Source organism: Cataglyphis hispanica, chromosome 19 (genome assembly GCF_021464435.1).
Source record: "Cataglyphis hispanica isolate Lineage 1 chromosome 19, ULB_Chis1_1.0, whole genome shotgun sequence".
Classification (NCBI taxonomy): Eukaryota; Metazoa; Arthropoda; class Insecta; order Hymenoptera; family Formicidae; genus Cataglyphis; species Cataglyphis hispanica.
This window is the reverse complement of record NC_065972.1, coordinates 2,556,283-2,572,691: the sequence shown is the minus strand read 5'-3', so window position 1 is coordinate 2,572,691 and position 16,409 is coordinate 2,556,283. Positions and strand designations below refer to the sequence as shown.

Genomic DNA, 16,409 nt, shown 5'->3' with positions numbered 1-16,409 from the left:
CGACTGTGCGCAATAAACGCGGTTATAAATTACATCCTGACAATTGTGTAATTCGAAATTTTACTTTTGGTATTTTATACTAATAGTAACACGCGCTCATAAGTTTTGATAAGTTTAATAAATTCAAAAATGTTGTAATTCAATATAAAAAAATTCATTGCAATATCAGTCTGTTTTTTTTTTACACAGTTTATCCTTTCAATTTAATCGATGCTTTTTATAAATCGTTCTTCAAATAATCGGTATTAATTAATCTAATACAATAAACACAACAAACGTTCTGCACACTTTCAAATAATAAACATTAGAATATAATAGATTCCTGGATTGCTCAATCTAATGTCGACAAATGCAGTCTCCATTTTCTGGAGATGGTTGAAAGAAGTTTGAGTAAAAATGTAAGATAGTTGTAAAAAGAATAAGCAATAAAAAAAGAGAAAGAAAAATACATTGCAATGACTGTAAGGAAGCATAGTACTGCTATTCAAAAGTATAAATAATTTTTAAAAGAATCCTTAATATCTTTTCAAAATTATTATAGTATATTAATATAGTACTGTAGCATAAAAACATCTGGCTGTCATTAGCGATAAATCAAGTAAAATGATTATGTAATTAATCTGTATCGATAATATTTATAGATATATCAGATTTTTGAGGTGGGGAGACAGAATTGATTGCAATAATAGAAAATGCGATCGATTATATATACTATCGACAGACTTATTTGTATTAATATTTATTGATATATAATATTGTTGCTTAATAAATATTTGTATATACATTAAATTGCAAACACAAACATATTGCAGATACTATTATCTTGATTTATCATCATCGTATCTCGCGCGGTAAAAATAGAAAGTGAAAAATCAAATGAAATCTGCATTTACATTCTTCAGACTAATTAAAATGTAGAATTGTCATACCTACAACTTGTACGATTGATTATAAGTCTTTGTTGGACATATTGATATTCGTCGTTCTTCGCAATCGCCTATATCACGTACATAACAAGATATAATCTAAATCACTTATGTATCTATCTACGTGCACAACACAGTTTAATATACAATGAAATGTTTATCAACCAACGAGAGAGAGAGAGAGAGACGATCAGCATACAAAAGTAATATATCGAGAGAAGGGAAAGTACAAGTGTATCATCAATGAAATCGTCAATGAAAGGCTATCATCGTCAGTGAAGGCCAGTGACCTTCAGCTTCTTTGGTTGTCGAATTGCTCGGCCAGTCTCGCTGTCGGAGGACTCCGACTCGGTATCATTGTAGCCACTCACTGATTCAGACTTGGTCACCTCGCATGTCTCGGCAGCAAAATTGCCGGTAATTTTGGCCTTTTCTAACGAACGAACTGTAAAAGTAAATCGATCGATAAACAAATAAAACTCCATTCTCACTTTTTCTACAATCTATAACTATAACAATGCCACTGTTTCATAACAGAATGTATATTCTAGGCAGATACTTTGTGTTGAACAGCTTTTCCCATTGACTTATCTTGATTTATCTTGAAAAATAATTGCTTAAAGTATTGTAAATAGTATCTATAAAATAAGCGAGATTAGAGCATAATTTTTTTTACAGGATGTTATAGTTTAGTAGCTCTGAAATACTTTTTTTTAAAATATATGAAATTAATATCTTTATTAAAATATATCGAGGTACGAGTTTTTTATATGTAAATAATTGAGAAAAAAAAGCTTTTTTGTGAACAAGGGATTTCTCTTTTTTTAAAAATAACTAAAACAATATTAACTTCAAATGAATTTAAATGTAGTGTCTTTATAAATAGATTTATGGTTTTTGGCAATTTTCCTTCTAATTTGAAAACTTGTAGCAATATTTTAATATCTTTATTGATGATACTTATGATTGATGAAGAACAAAACACTATTTTTTTTATGCCCAATTATATTAATTATATAAAACAATACTTACTTTGAGATTCCAGAATACTATTCTGTCTCTTGAGATCATCTATAGCTTGCTGATTAGTAGCGTTCTTTCGCCGCATGAATTGAATGTAATCTGCAGCTTTCTTCAAGATTTGCGCCCTGCTCGCAACTTTCTCTCCTTGTAGAAATGGTACTGAATCCCTAAGACTCGAAAAGCTATCTTTGATATGGTCCCGTCGTTTTCGCTCCAAAGCATTATGGTGTGCTCTTTTTTCTGCCTAGCGTTACACAGAATACACAATCATAAACAAATAACTGCTCTTTCATTTCTTAAAGGAAATGAATTAAAGCATCTAACAAAGTTTAAACTAAACACATGATTCATGAAAACCATCTGTATGAAAAAACTCAGAGGGAGCATTGTGTTCTTATTAGTAGCGTGCAGAAAAATTACGGTATTGCTTCGAATTGCTATGAAAATAATCTACTGTATCTACATCATTAATTTGATTAGATATGCTAATCATAACAGTGTGAAAATATCGAACGTAAAAGATATCACGTGATGAAAATCTTCGCACACAAAACTAACAAGATTCAATTACGATGGAAGAGGCAGATCGTAACAGTCACCTGAGAAAAATATTGCGTGTTGTTGGAATGCCGCAACCTGGAGTCTGAATCCTCGCCATCCTGAGAAAAAAATATACAAGTTTGGTTAGAAAAATTTCTCGCACAAAAATCTCATCCTACCTACATCGCTCTCGATGTCAATGTCTCGATCATCATCGCTCATCTTTATTGCAGAGTGTCCTTTATCGTGAAAGCCAGTAGTCAGTTTCTTCAGCCTCAGCGCCGCTTGCCCTCGGAAATCAATCACGTGACTAGGAACGAGAAATATACGATCTCTGATCTCTGACAAGTCGACAAATATACTATCAACATATGCCGTGCGTACGAACTGCGATGCGAATGCGAACTTGTCATCAGACCATATAACATAAGAATACAAGATTACCTACATCCATTTTTGTTTTTAAATGGCATCTCAGGTAGATCATGATTGGAGTCTCAGAAATCCCTATATCCCTATGGCATAACCTAACTTAACCAATTAAGAACGCTAACGGTGAATCAGCTACGGTACTTTGCACTAGTGCGAGAGAAAAACATTACTAGACTAAAAATTACTGCTTTGTACATATAAATGAAATTCAAATGCAAAAATATAATTTTATAAAAAGTCTTTATAATTAGTAAAAAAAATTATAGAACTGTGATGGCGGTAAAATAAATGCTAACTTCAAGGGAACAAAAGTCTAAATAAACTTTTTTTTAACTTTCATTTCTATTCGGTATATGATATAGATAATTTTTAAAATAATTTTTTTCGATCTTTAATATGCGTGAGACACAGGAGCAACATTCTGACAAAAATATAGGCAAGTAAATCTTGATTAGTTAAAAGTGACTGAAAAAAGTTTTCTTGAATAACATTAATATGATGATAACAATCCGTAAAACCTGAAAATATTTATTTCCAGTGCAACGACCCACAGGGAAAGGGTCTATGGTCGGTAGAGCTTTTCAATCAAAAGCTTATCTTAGTACCGTGTCCCTTAGTATGTTCCCAAGGGGTAATTTATCCTTTCGTATAGGCAAAGGTGGCTACAAGGTATTACAAATTAAAATTAAATAAAGTTTGTAAAAATAAATCTTATGTAGCAATTTATGAAAATATATATAATTATTTAAACGATAATTATAAAAGTATAATAAAATTGCAAGAAAGATATATTAGTCACAATTCTTTTCGAAATAAACATAAACTGAATTAATTGTTGTGACATATATATACATACTAAATATATAAAAATTATAAAAATTATTTGTCAGATTCCAAGATATCAAAATACTTACCGCCTCGAGCCTTACAAAGCTTTCAAGTGCGAAGTCGTTGATCAAATACTGATGGAAGTGATGCAGCATTATTTAACTGACTTGAAATATCAGCCTCAGACTTGTATGCAAATCTGTGAGAAAATATCAGCAGAAATGCGGGACAAAATTTGCAGAAAATATTACGATCGGTAATCTATCAATCAATTAAACAGATACTTACATTTAATCAATATGCATCTTAAATACTTACAAATTTCTTTTTTCTCTTCTTTGATATGCAAATATTCAATCAGAAATATAATTTAGAAACATTCAAATAAAATTGAATTAATTCAAATTAATTTATCAAGTTTAGAAACCGAAATTAATAATTATACTTTGATTACTATATATATATTTCTTAAATGAATATATATATATATATATATATATATATATATATATATATATAAAATGTTTAATCGTTACATCATTACGCAAATATATTACGAAGAGTGTTTCTTATCTGAGCAATTCTTACAATTCAATTTCTTCTTATTTCCAGATACAAAGTTGTAATTATTATAACGATCGTTCAAAAATTAGGGCAAGATGTGTATATCAGTTTTGGCAAATTATGGGACATCCAGAGAGATAATTACTCGACTCATGTAGTTGAGACTCCGGAATTCGCCGCGATGGGCCTTGTCGTGGGAACTTATTACGAATGAATATGTTGAACAAATTAAACAAAATATCTATGAAGCTACAATTTGGTGATAATGAGCAATGAACCTGGAAAATATTAGCTTCGAATTAAATAAAGGTAAGGAACATTTAAAAAATAAAATGAAAACACACATTTAAATATAATTAAACAAGATTAAAAGAAAAATGTACTATAAATCGGCTAATAATCGGCTTGATTCAATGTTCGGTGATACATTATTGGTTGAAGAAAGGATCAATGATCCGTGATACAAACTAGATCACGTGTTTCACGTTTTCTTTATTGTTATTAAATTAATATATATATATATGTATATATATATATCATTCGTATATATATATTCTTTTATATATTTATATATTTATATATTTATATATGTGTATGTATATAACAGCGACAAGTACAATGTATAGTTATGATTATTAATAATAATCGTAATCGAAGGGCACCGATGACTATAGTGAGAACCGAGGGCGAGGTAATCATCGTAATGATATTAACAACGACAATCATAATAATGGGCGTGATAATGGCGAATGTGATGATAATAAGTTATCTCGATCTTTAATTTTAATACAGTCGTATATTCCCTTAAAGTCCGTCCTTAATACTTATATCGCGCATTCATTGATACAGGGATACAGAAAAATAATACCGCGCGGCCGTGGTGGAATGTTCTTAAGTCGTATATAATATACATATATATATATATATATATATATATATATATATATATATATGCATTTATGTATAATATTTATATAAAAGAGGCGCGAGAGCACCTAATTAATTAATTACAAGCCAGCGCCGCCGCGCCGGCGCTCGTTTTATTTACACCGCAAAAATTAAATAAATTTAAAAAAAAGACGAGAAACTGACTGAAAAATTCATCATACGCGAAATCGAATCGCTAATCTTCGAAATCATAGACAAGGGAAAGCAATATGAAATATTTATACTCGTCACTGCTTTTCAAAATACAATATTTGAAAACTTATTAAAATTTTGTAAATATTTTAAAATTGCAAAAAGTTTCATTTCACATCTTTCAATTTACGTAGTTTACATTATTATTAATCACGTATATACATCTACAGATAAAATGAAAAAAAATTCAGAAACACACTGTTAACAGATTGATGACAGAACCACTACATATATATATATATATATATATATATATATATATATATATATATATATATATATATAGAAGAGATCATACAAAAATATTTGTTTTACTATTAAACAGATAACAGTTCAACCGTTGTCCCGTAAACAGAAAAGTTAAATGTTTAAAAATTAATGAAATTTAAAAATTAATTTTAAAAATTAATGAAAAATCTCAACTTGTAACGCCTCGCGTGTAAAGTCAGTTTGGCCATTTAATTCAATTCTTGATTTTGAAGATTGGGGATTATTTCGCAGAAGAGAATCTCCGTGAAATTTCCCCTGAATTCGCCCACGTTTCACGGGGTTTTCTTTATAATAATCGAGATTCATCGTAGAGTTTTACTTACAATCCTATCTGCCGATCAATTTTACACGCACGAGCTGCACTATGTAGATCCTTGGTCCATTTTTGACGCATACGTTTATTTACAAGGTGGAACGCGCGCACACGCGCGCGCACACACGCGGCGGCGGTGGTTCGCCGCAAAAAATGGCAAGTCAATCGCGCGATCGGAGATTTTATCAAGAGCATTACGAAGATAAATATTCTATTTCCTTCTGACACCTATATGTAAAAAAAAAATATTACGATATAAGTTTATATACATATAATAAAATAATATTATATATGTTTTTAGTGTAGGGCAATACGTAAATTTTAGTGGCAAGCATGAGTTTCTTCACCTGTAAATTAAAATTTGCAATAAAAAATATACACTTTTAACAAATTTTTTAGCTCCGCAATTTTTCAATGTTATAAATATTTGACATCAAAAAGAAGAATTAAAAACTTTTATATATATATATATATATATATATATATATATATATATATATATATTTATAGAGGCCAATCTCTATGTTAATGATTGCCATTTTTATCAATTTTCAGTGAAAACAGCACATTAAGCCAAAGTTTGGTTAAAGAAAAGAAATTCCTTCATCTTCTTACAAAAAAGCTTCTTATACTGTAAGTCAAAAAATCTATTAAAATTATTAGAAAATATAGATAATACATATTATCAAAAACGTTAACGAGCTGCTATTTTTTTAAATTTGGCTTCTTAAAGTATGGCTCAGTGACAGTAGGCGATTCCTGAAACAATTCATGTAATGACTTCCATCAAAAATTTCATGTTACACAACCGTAAACTACATCAAATTAATTATGCAAAATATGTTCGATCGCGCAAATCGCCCGCAATTTTTGGCTACAACAACCATAACCGAGATGAAAACGGCTTTTCTTTTCCCTTCCTCTCTTTTTCTCTCTCATTTATTTACTTTCTCTCTATTTCCCTCTCACGCACGCATATACACAACACACACACACACAAACACTCTTTCGCTTTCACAAGAGAAGGCGAGACATTCCACCTCGCCGTGATCGGTATGGAATTATCGAAAGTTCTCAATTTATCTATCTCCTTCGTGTATACATGTATGTGTATATACGATTGTTCGTACGTTCGTGTATACTGTTTGCGTGTATCGTGTGTTTGTTGCATGCTATTATCTGTATATGACACATTTACAATAATAACAATACGTTGCTCATCATCGACGATTCGCCTTAACTCGCATATGTATACGTTTAATATTTATATATATATATATATATATATATATATATATATATATATATATATAATTCGAAAAAAAGTTTATAATAGGGCGGTGGATCACTCCAATACGCGCACGCATTATTACAGAGCTTCTTTCTCCTCTCTTCTTCCTTCATGCAATCATCAGATCGTATATCACAAAGTTTTTAAAATGCACAGTTTGGATTAAATGCGAGCTATGTTAATTATAATCGGTATGTGATACGCTTGCAATTGGCATTTTCCGTAAAGCTACATTGCATCCCGCACGTATATGTGTGCTGGTATATTCGTAATATAATCGTTTAAATTTTCGTATGCAAATCACGAAATGTGGCCATAAATATTATTCATTCTGTTGAACTATTTTTAAAAGACTAAATAGCGATTGTGTCGGCAAGAATTGTTTAAAATAATTGATAAAAAAATAATAAATACGTATATACACGGGAAAAGATATCATATGAAGAAAATGTATAAATACGTGCGATAGTGCAACTTCATTAATAATTAATCGCAAATATATTTTATATATTGAATATTATTCTGTTCAAAATTGTATTTCCTTGCAATATGTTTTCTTGCTATTTGAAATAATTTTGAGTAACTGATCGAATAATGCATTTCTATTTATTTTGATCTGATCACAATTAAACATAATTTTACGGATTTGCAAGATTAATTTCAGACAGTTTCTGTAACAAAATTACATGTGCACAGATGTATATATCATTGCAATAAATTGTATAAAATAGAGTAATAATATTAATTGTATGAAATCAATTCTGATAAAAAAATGTAATTATTCATGTCACATAGATATGAAAAAAAGGTTTCTATTGTTATGAAATATAAGTTTTCTATATTAAAATCAGCAAATAGTCTCGCGCTCATATTATCCGTCGTGTATCTGCTTTTTCCACCGCCTCTCTTAATTACTCCCTCACATTATCGCAAATATATATTTACAGACTTTGAAATTGATTAAGAATTCTGATATTCGCGCCTTCCTTTCTCTCTTTCCCTTTCTCTCACTCTTTCATGCCATTATAAAAAATTGATTCGTTTCATCTTAAATCGTTAACACTTTCCTTCCGCCTCCTCTGCCTCGGACTATCCCTTTTCTTCTATTCTCGATAAGGAGCGTATCCTCTGGATACCAATCAGACATCTCACTGTTGCCTTTTACGACATTGCGGACATTCCATATTTTGTACTACATTTTATATTACAATTTCATGAAAAAGAGAAATTTGGCATTATCAAATGTAATATATTCCAGTTTTGTTTAAAACGATATTATTAAAATATCACGTAAAATTGTCATCAATTGAATATAAAATTAATATTGTAAAGTTTATAACGTGTCGCTATACTAATATTATTACACAATATAATGAAAAAAGCAAAATTAAAGAATACGTTCTTTTCTCGACTAGAGAAGAAAAGTATGTATCCTATAAGTTTTTGCCTGTTTCTATAAATATATCAAGTTACACCCGAAAATCGAGAGACAAAGCTTGCTTACAGCGAGCTATTGATTGGTATCCAGTTGGTGAACATCGACCGATCGTCCCTGCAGGAAGGCTTGCGGCCATCGCGGTGCTACGAAAAATATCTCCAAGATCAAACCATCACAGACAATAGTTCCGGATGTCGGAGGTGCGGGGGACTATATTGTGCAGAGACGAAAGACGTGTGCACTTTCAAAGTTCTCCCTAAAGTTAACTTACTAAGGTCGTTCTTATAACGGTAACAAGACTCGATCCTATTTACATCTGCAACTTTCTTCTCCTTCTTTCTCTTATTAACACAAACCTTGAGGAGATGGATGCTACCATGTCAAACTTTGCAGAATCCCAAATGATTCACAGAGCATCCTATTCGTCATCATCAGCAGGTCATCCAAGAGATCCATGTATATATATATATACACACACACACACTCCGTCGGCGACTCAGAGTTCTGGGCTTCCTCAAGGCCAGCTGGGCCTCGGCCAGCTCACATTGGGAGCCAATCACTACGCTGGGACTTAATAATGTTAAGGCATCGTCGTGTGTCGACGAACACGAGTTCCTCTCTGACGTTCGTTGGCAGTAGCGAAAATGTCGGTCGGGTTCCATCACCTTCACCCGCTCGATCCAGGCACTATCAAACCCCCCATGTCCCCCGAATGCACTATGATATCACTCTCACTGACGATCCAAAAATCATCAAATTAATTTTCAAAGTTTGAGAAACGCCAAAACTTTAATGATAAAAGATTTTATTTGCGAAATTTTGAAAGCTCGATGATCCGATTTATTCCATCGTGGAAGCGCAATTGTTAAATTGCCGGATTATTCTCAAAGTTCGCATTTTGCAACATTGCAACACTAATCTTTCATAATCTTCAAAGCTCAACAATCCGGATCATTAAATATTGACTAGAGGCCAAAGAGAAAAGATAAAAAAAATATTCTTCCGATGCTTTCTTTATCTTTTTAGAAAGCCGAAATCTTCTACTTGTAAATTTTTCTGATTAAAAATTAAAAAAATATCTATCGATCTTCTTCCAAACTTTATCCAAAATCTAAAAGACTTTCTTCGGTTTCCTTCGAAGACTTTCTTCCTCCAACTTTTTAAAAATCCAAGAAATTTTTATTTCAATATTTTTTAAAGATACATTTTAAAGATTTCTTCTTTTGATTTTTCCTTCAGTTAACAAAAAAGTTTATTGAAGAATATTTATTGATTCTCTTCCAGTTTCTTCAGAATTTCAAGATATTCATCGATTTTGCATTTAGCTTTCGCAAAAATTGCAGAATTCGTTCTTCTATCTTCTTTTTTCAGTTTTCCCAAAGATAAAAATTTTCTAATTTTTTTCTGAAAACTTTGTTCTGTTTCGTGTAATTACGGGCTTTTGATGATTTCAAAGATTTCAAACTTAGGTTATCCATAAAACGAAAAAATCCTTGGATCAGCTTCAACTGATTTTATGGCTTCGGGATTCGAGGAGGAGAATCGCCAAAATCAGCGCGGTGAATGACGGTGCATTGTAATGATGTGCGCGATGATGAGAAGCGTAAAGACGGGGGCCGAACGGAACAATTTCGCGCTCGACTATGAACCGCGGCCCCGTGTGTCATACTTGCTCCTCCCGTTTAAAATTGATGTTCTGAGACGCGCAAAAGTCGCGAGTAAATGGCACGCAATTGAATAGTTTACACACCTCGCACTCATACACTGGCACGTTGTAGAAGAGGGCGAGTAACAGGGCGAACAAGCCCACAATCAGAATCAGGCATACCCAGATAAGCAGTATCTTCCGTCTACGATCGTAATGGCCAAACGAAATAAACGGCATCAGCGCGTAGGCCGCCAAGAAGCCGAAGATGAAGCCAAACAGATGCGCATAGTTGTCCACCCATGGCAGTATACCCAAGGCCAACAATCCCACCAAGATCAGAATCAGCTTAGATAGTGCACGACGTGGGTGCTTCAGCATCGGCCAGCAATGCAATACTTCGACCACTAGAGTGGCCAGCAGTGCGAAATGCGCGCCAGCTGGACCGACCTGTAAACAAACACATTAATGATAAACAAAAGTCCAAAGAGCAAAAAAACTTGCTTTCAGCAGCATGCATCAAAAAATGAATAAAGAGAATTTAGAAAAAAAAATAAATTTCTATAGCAATAATTATAATTAATTAACATTTTAAACAAGCAATTATCTATAAAATCCAATATATGAAAAAGAAATGTGTAACAAATCTTTTTGTTTTTTAAATTAGTTGTATCGAATTACTTTGATAAATGTAAAATATTAATTGTTTCAGATGTTCAAATTTAAACTATATAAATAGTGTTCAATAAATTTTTTAAACAAAAAATAAAAATTATTAACATTATATTAAAAACTTACTTCTGCCCTGTAAGGGACAAAGATTGCACTGGCCAAATTTCCAGCAAGAGCACCAATAAAGTAGATTAAAGCAATGCGCAAGGATCCTGTCAGCTTTTCCAAGTCTCTCATCAGAAAATACTGAATCAGTAACGTAATTACCAAATGGACGATTCTGCAATATCAAATTAATGAAATAAATCAACTGATTTTATTTTCTCATTAATTTATCAAGATAAATTTCTCAATCGGCTTTACTTTGATGAAAACGAGTAAACTGTTTCTCGAGTTTATCGAAATAAATTTATTATGTCAAATAAATCGATTCCGCGTCTATCAGAATTAATTTATTGGAATAAATAAATTGGTTTTGTGCACAATTTATATATTATTGCGACTGAATTTATTAAGATAAATGTAAAACCAAGTTTGCTTTTTTGAGATAGATATCAGGAAATAAATACATATAAATCTATTTTTTATTTATAGTTGATTTTTTAATTTTTATTACCCGGCATGAAGGAACATGGTGGTGAAGAGTCTGTAGAACTGATCCGGCCATTCTGGATGCAGGAACGGTATCATTCCGCAGACATCGTGCAAACACTCCACTTGCGAACAAAGTGACGCCTCCTCGTGAAAGTAACCGTGCACAAAATCGCAGTATTCCTTCGTGGTGATCCGACAGCTCCCGTGAATCCCGATGCAACACGGATGACCGATTATCTCGCAAACCATGTGCTCCGCCATCTTATCCTTGTAACGGCCGATGGGAAAATTGCCATTGCCCCGCTGACTCCCGTTTTTACTATCAAGAATTTTTCCATTAATCTTCACTGTTTATTTACTCTTTGTAAATAATCTGTTTCTCTTGATAGTATTCTATTATTTTCGATGATAAATGTGATAGATGATGTAAAAATATTAACCTGAAACGATGATTAAAGGAATTGGTTTTCCGACAAATCGGCCATTTGGTAATGTCATCCGGCCACTCGTAAGGGGCGATGCTTGCCGGAGCGTCGCAAAATTTTGGATCTAGTCCGCAAACAGATCCACTGATACGGCCGCCGGGCCCACTCTCCCCGGGTCCCCACTTTTTCCAGGTCGAGATTGTGTTCTGCGAAATTTAATGATCACAATTTACCCTCGTTTTTCAATGAAAGATGATTCTTGAAATTTTAAAGTATAACTAAATATATATATCAATTTCCCAGATTAAAACATGCACGAATTAACAAGAAAGCTTTACATATTTGTTTGTAAAAATACATCGCAAAATAAATACAAAATTGACAAATAAAATATTTGTATTTGTATAAATATTTACTTTCTTTTCTTTGATTACATTTAAAGTTAAGTTATATATAATATATTTAATTATTTCTTATATAAAATTTGTTTTTCTCTTATCATTATAAAATTGATCATCAATAATTATAATAAGCAAAGAAGCACAGCGTGTTTACTTCTTTTAATTTCATTTAAGTGTTTTTTTCAGGCCAAAAAAATCGAAGTAAAGATTACATGATTTACCGTAACAGTGGATCTCAATCCCCGAATCTGTTGGCGCGCATGGAAGAAAATTACATTAACATGAACACGACCATGAAGAGCCAAGGATATGATGTTATACAAATCTTAAAGATTGAGAAACTTACAGAGCAGTCCGCTTTGCTGGATTGAACGCAGCCGGAATCGTCGTTCCTGATGCAGCAAGCGGTATCCCGTTCTCTTTCCCGTCCGACATCAATCTCTTTCAAAATCTTGATGTCTCGACGCATACACGGTGCGAACTTGGCACCAAGATGAATTAGATCCGCGGCCCTAGGGCCGAGCCAGAAGTTCGCAGGTTCTTTATAGTCCACTTGTTGCAACGACAAACTCGTCACGAGAACCTAGATAAATCAATCATTTTTCAATCAAGTATCTCTTTAGCTTGGAATATTCTACAGCAATGCCTCAGGAAATTCTAAAGTTTTATTAATAGAAATGATAATCTTTGTGCAATTTCTATTTTTAGGTCATGCGCTCAATCATGTTTAAAGAAATCATAAATATATTATTTCTAATATATAAGTAGCATGATTTACTTTGATTCAACGTAGATAAAGAAACAATTTCATCTTGTTGCGCCAGAGAAATTTTTTAATATATTCTCAACAAGATTACTTTTTCGATAATTTTAACTAAAATAACTTTTAAAATATGATAATGAGAATCGAATAAGAATAACTGAAATCAATGAATAATATCAAATAATTTTTTATTTGCTCACCATTCCTGACCGATGATTGAGATCCATTCCAACAGGACCAAATCCGTAACACGCTAGCGATATTATCAGAATCAATACTTGCACAGTGGTGATCCAGTACGTGAAATATGGTCGGTGATCTTCGAAGTCGTCCAACTGCTTCTTTACGTCTGGTTTGTGCGCGACACTTTTCCGAAAAGATCGTCTGGAACAAGAAAGAAAACTTTAAATGACTCGCTTTTTCTTCTTTACAATAATTACTGTATAGTAATAATAATTAACTTCTTTACAGTAATTACTATAATCTCGATATTCAAGGAAGCCTGTTCCCCAATAGAAAATTATCACAGTTACTATATTATTATATATAAAATATCGACTTGTGAAAAATAATATCCTTAATAATATTCTTTTAAAAATATAATAAAATAGCAATTGTATAAAGTGTTTGGAACAAAGATTACATACAGCTCATAATTAGCAAGATTTATGTTTTAGATATTGAGTTCTCTATCTAAAATATAATTTATAAAATATACGAATTACTTTTAAACTTTTGCTTTATATCTCGTAGCCAATCAATCGTTTTCCAATTAAGATAATTTTACTCTCGCAAGAATTAATTTAATTAATCAACTTAGTCAATTAAATCGACTTTTGACTTAAATCCTATAAAGATTGAAGTATGAAGTTTACCCGAAGAAGCGACCGACAATGCCCATTCCGTATCTCCGCCGATTGCTGTTGTCGAAGACACGATCGATCGTGCTGCGGGAGATCCTCGTGGCCCCAGTTATCTCCCTGCGGAGAGTCACTCCCTCCTCCTGCGGCAACCTCGTACCCTCCGTTGGAGGCGCATCGTACTTCGACCTGCTCCAACTTGTCTTTCTGTAATCTCATTCTCGTTATACACGCTTGCAAGTTTGTCGGAGGACAACGACAAATCTATTTTGCAAATTGCTTTTGCTCGAACAAATTTCACGATCTCGGCAAACTCTTGAAATGTCCAAACGTCGACAGTTTTTCGATTAATCGTCATCAAAAACGAAAAAAATCTTACAAATTGTATTGTTTGAAGCATGAAAACTTATTTTTCATTTAATTTAATCTTATTATTTCTACGGAACATCTCTGATATAAAAGACTTATCTCCGATTTATAAAAAAACATATTACTCGAGAATTTTGCTTTTTAAACATAATAAAGTTACAATGTCATATATTACCATATTTTTAAACTTTTTTGCAATAATTCAATTTTAACGATGATAATTAATTTGAGAGAAATTAATTATTGAATAATACAATATTATTAATAACAAATTATATTAAAAAAATTGTTATAATTAATTCTCTTAAGAAAACCTAATTAAAAATTAATGAAACGAGCTTTCACCTGGAAATATAGTGGTCCCTCGTGATCGAACGGGGTCGTCTAACTTGTCCGTCGATCGTCATCATGTTGTCCTTTTGCTGTACGAACCTGTGAACAGGAAGCATTTAATAAGTCTCATTTAATTTACTCCAAATTATAATTAATTTCTTGCAAAAAATAATTCTATCTGTGATGTTCACGGCTTTCTTAATAATGCCCCACAAAAACTTTTTAATCTTACGGAGAACCTACCCGACCAAATTTTCGGAAGTGATCCCCTCGCGATCCTGCGCGGCGTCATACATATCCACAATCTTAGCGCCGACTTCCTCGTCCTTGACCAATCCATCGGGGGCCTGATCGATCTGTGATGTTTGCTGCGATTGTTGAGTCGTTGGAGGAGGCGGAAGGGGCGGCGGAGGCGGCGGGGGCCTCTCGAAGAAGGACTGCTCCTCGTCCGGGCCGCTGTCAGGATACGACACCCCCTCCGTCCGCGATAGATATGCGATCGTGCTCGGCGGGAAGCTGCGTGATTCCATACGCGATTGCGAGCGCTCGCGGGGACGCTGCCTCGTCAATGACTGGCAAACAGACAGACGTGCTTCAATCTAACGGCATTACACGATATTTGCATTTAAGGATACAAATATGCATTGAGATTGCAGGATTCCTCCTCCTTTTCGCTTCAAAAGTGTCAAATCCTACATCGTTTGGAGCAAAAATCTAAGATTTTAATACTAAGCTAATACTAAGTAAGTCTCTGTGGAGATGTATACGTAAAAAAAAAAATTATGATGAGACACATAAACTAAATGAAAAAAGCTGAGAAATATAGAGGTTCCAAACTTACTAGAAAATATAAAATTAAAAATCTTTGATAATCATCCCTATAAAAAGTAACATAACAGTCTTTAAAATCTCTCGCAAATGAAAAAGAATAATTCGTCAACAAACCCAGGACTCGAAGGGACTTTATCCGAAATACTTGTGTTTAAATTTATGCCGAAAAATTCCGTGCTTTTTTGGGTTTCATAAAAAAATATTTATTAAAGAATTTTATTTCATCAAAAAATGTCAAAAAAAATTTCAATATCAATTTAATGCCTATAACAGAATTATGTAATATAATACACGTATCGATAATCTATAATTTCTAAAAAATATCGGAAGATTCGCCAGAGAAAGAGGTGCAGACACGTTAGAATTTACGATCGTATATACCGATAACGATTACAAATCAAAATATACGTTAGAGAAATCGATGTTAAAATATCGTGGCTAATATTGCACTGCCACACCCCGGAGTTAGGACTCCGATGCCGCTAATAAACTGTCGGTGCTGTCGAAAGCACAGCCCACGCGCGGCCCGTCCACTAGCTGACATTTACTACTGGCTGCTAACAGCCAGTAGTAGGTACCAGGCATACGGCAGCCGATCATCCCTCGTGTCTGACCAAGCGCTTCCCGCTATCCCTATGCGAAACTTTGTAAGCTAACCGCGTTAAGCGGCAATTTAGCTTGCCAACTTGCACCGATATTGTTTCTTCGGATGTTGCGGCCTTCGGTTAACGAGACGTCTTCGTCCAAGTTG

General features: G+C 33.1%; 3 protein-coding genes across 9 annotated transcripts in view; 1 reads left to right on the top strand and 2 right to left on the bottom strand.

Annotated features, from left to right (window-relative positions):
* Positions 1 to 723: 723 nt before the first annotated feature.
* LOC126856591 (protein max) lies at positions 724 to 2,899 on the bottom strand. Its single transcript, XM_050605233.1, has 4 exons — positions 2,673 to 2,899; positions 2,549 to 2,608; positions 1,959 to 2,193; positions 724 to 1,371 (listed from the first exon to the last, which is right to left on the bottom strand). The coding sequence occupies exons 1-4, from the start codon at positions 2,709 to 2,711 to the stop codon at positions 1,199 to 1,201; spliced, it is 507 nt and encodes a 168-aa protein (XP_050461190.1). The 5' UTR covers positions 2,712 to 2,899; the 3' UTR covers positions 724 to 1,198.
* A 418-nt stretch (positions 2,900 to 3,317) lies between these two features.
* On the top strand, positions 3,318 to 6,658 carry LOC126856839 (dynein light chain Tctex-type 5-like). Its single transcript, XM_050605738.1, has 5 exons — positions 3,318 to 3,357; positions 3,454 to 3,590; positions 3,812 to 4,005; positions 4,362 to 4,622; positions 6,592 to 6,658. The coding sequence occupies exons 1-4, from the start codon at positions 3,318 to 3,320 to the stop codon at positions 4,525 to 4,527; spliced, it is 537 nt and encodes a 178-aa protein (XP_050461695.1). The 3' UTR covers positions 4,528 to 4,622; positions 6,592 to 6,658.
* Positions 6,659 to 6,792: 134 nt separating this feature from the next.
* Positions 6,793 to 16,409, bottom strand: part of LOC126856705 (inactive rhomboid protein 1) — a 67,404-nt gene continuing 57,787 nt past the window's right edge. For 5 of the 7 annotated variants that reach the window (XM_050605471.1, XM_050605470.1, XM_050605473.1 and 2 more), the window contains 10 exons: positions 15,071 to 15,399; positions 14,840 to 14,926; positions 14,141 to 14,332; positions 13,466 to 13,649; positions 12,849 to 13,085; positions 12,724 to 12,750; positions 12,117 to 12,307; positions 11,699 to 11,995; positions 11,209 to 11,362; positions 6,793 to 10,860 (listed from right to left, as the gene is read on the bottom strand). In XM_050605471.1, coding sequence (XP_050461428.1) covers positions 10,429 to 10,860; positions 11,209 to 11,362; positions 11,699 to 11,995; positions 12,117 to 12,307; positions 12,724 to 12,750; positions 12,849 to 13,085; positions 13,466 to 13,649; positions 14,141 to 14,332; positions 14,840 to 14,926; positions 15,071 to 15,399 — 2,130 coding nt within the window. In that variant the 3' untranslated portion in view covers positions 6,793 to 10,428. The remainder of the gene's footprint in view (positions 10,861 to 11,208; positions 11,363 to 11,698; positions 11,996 to 12,116; positions 12,308 to 12,723; positions 12,751 to 12,848; positions 13,086 to 13,465; positions 13,650 to 14,140; positions 14,333 to 14,839; positions 14,927 to 15,070; positions 15,400 to 16,409) is intronic. The other 2 variants (XM_050605468.1, XM_050605469.1) reach the window with 2 other exon arrangements.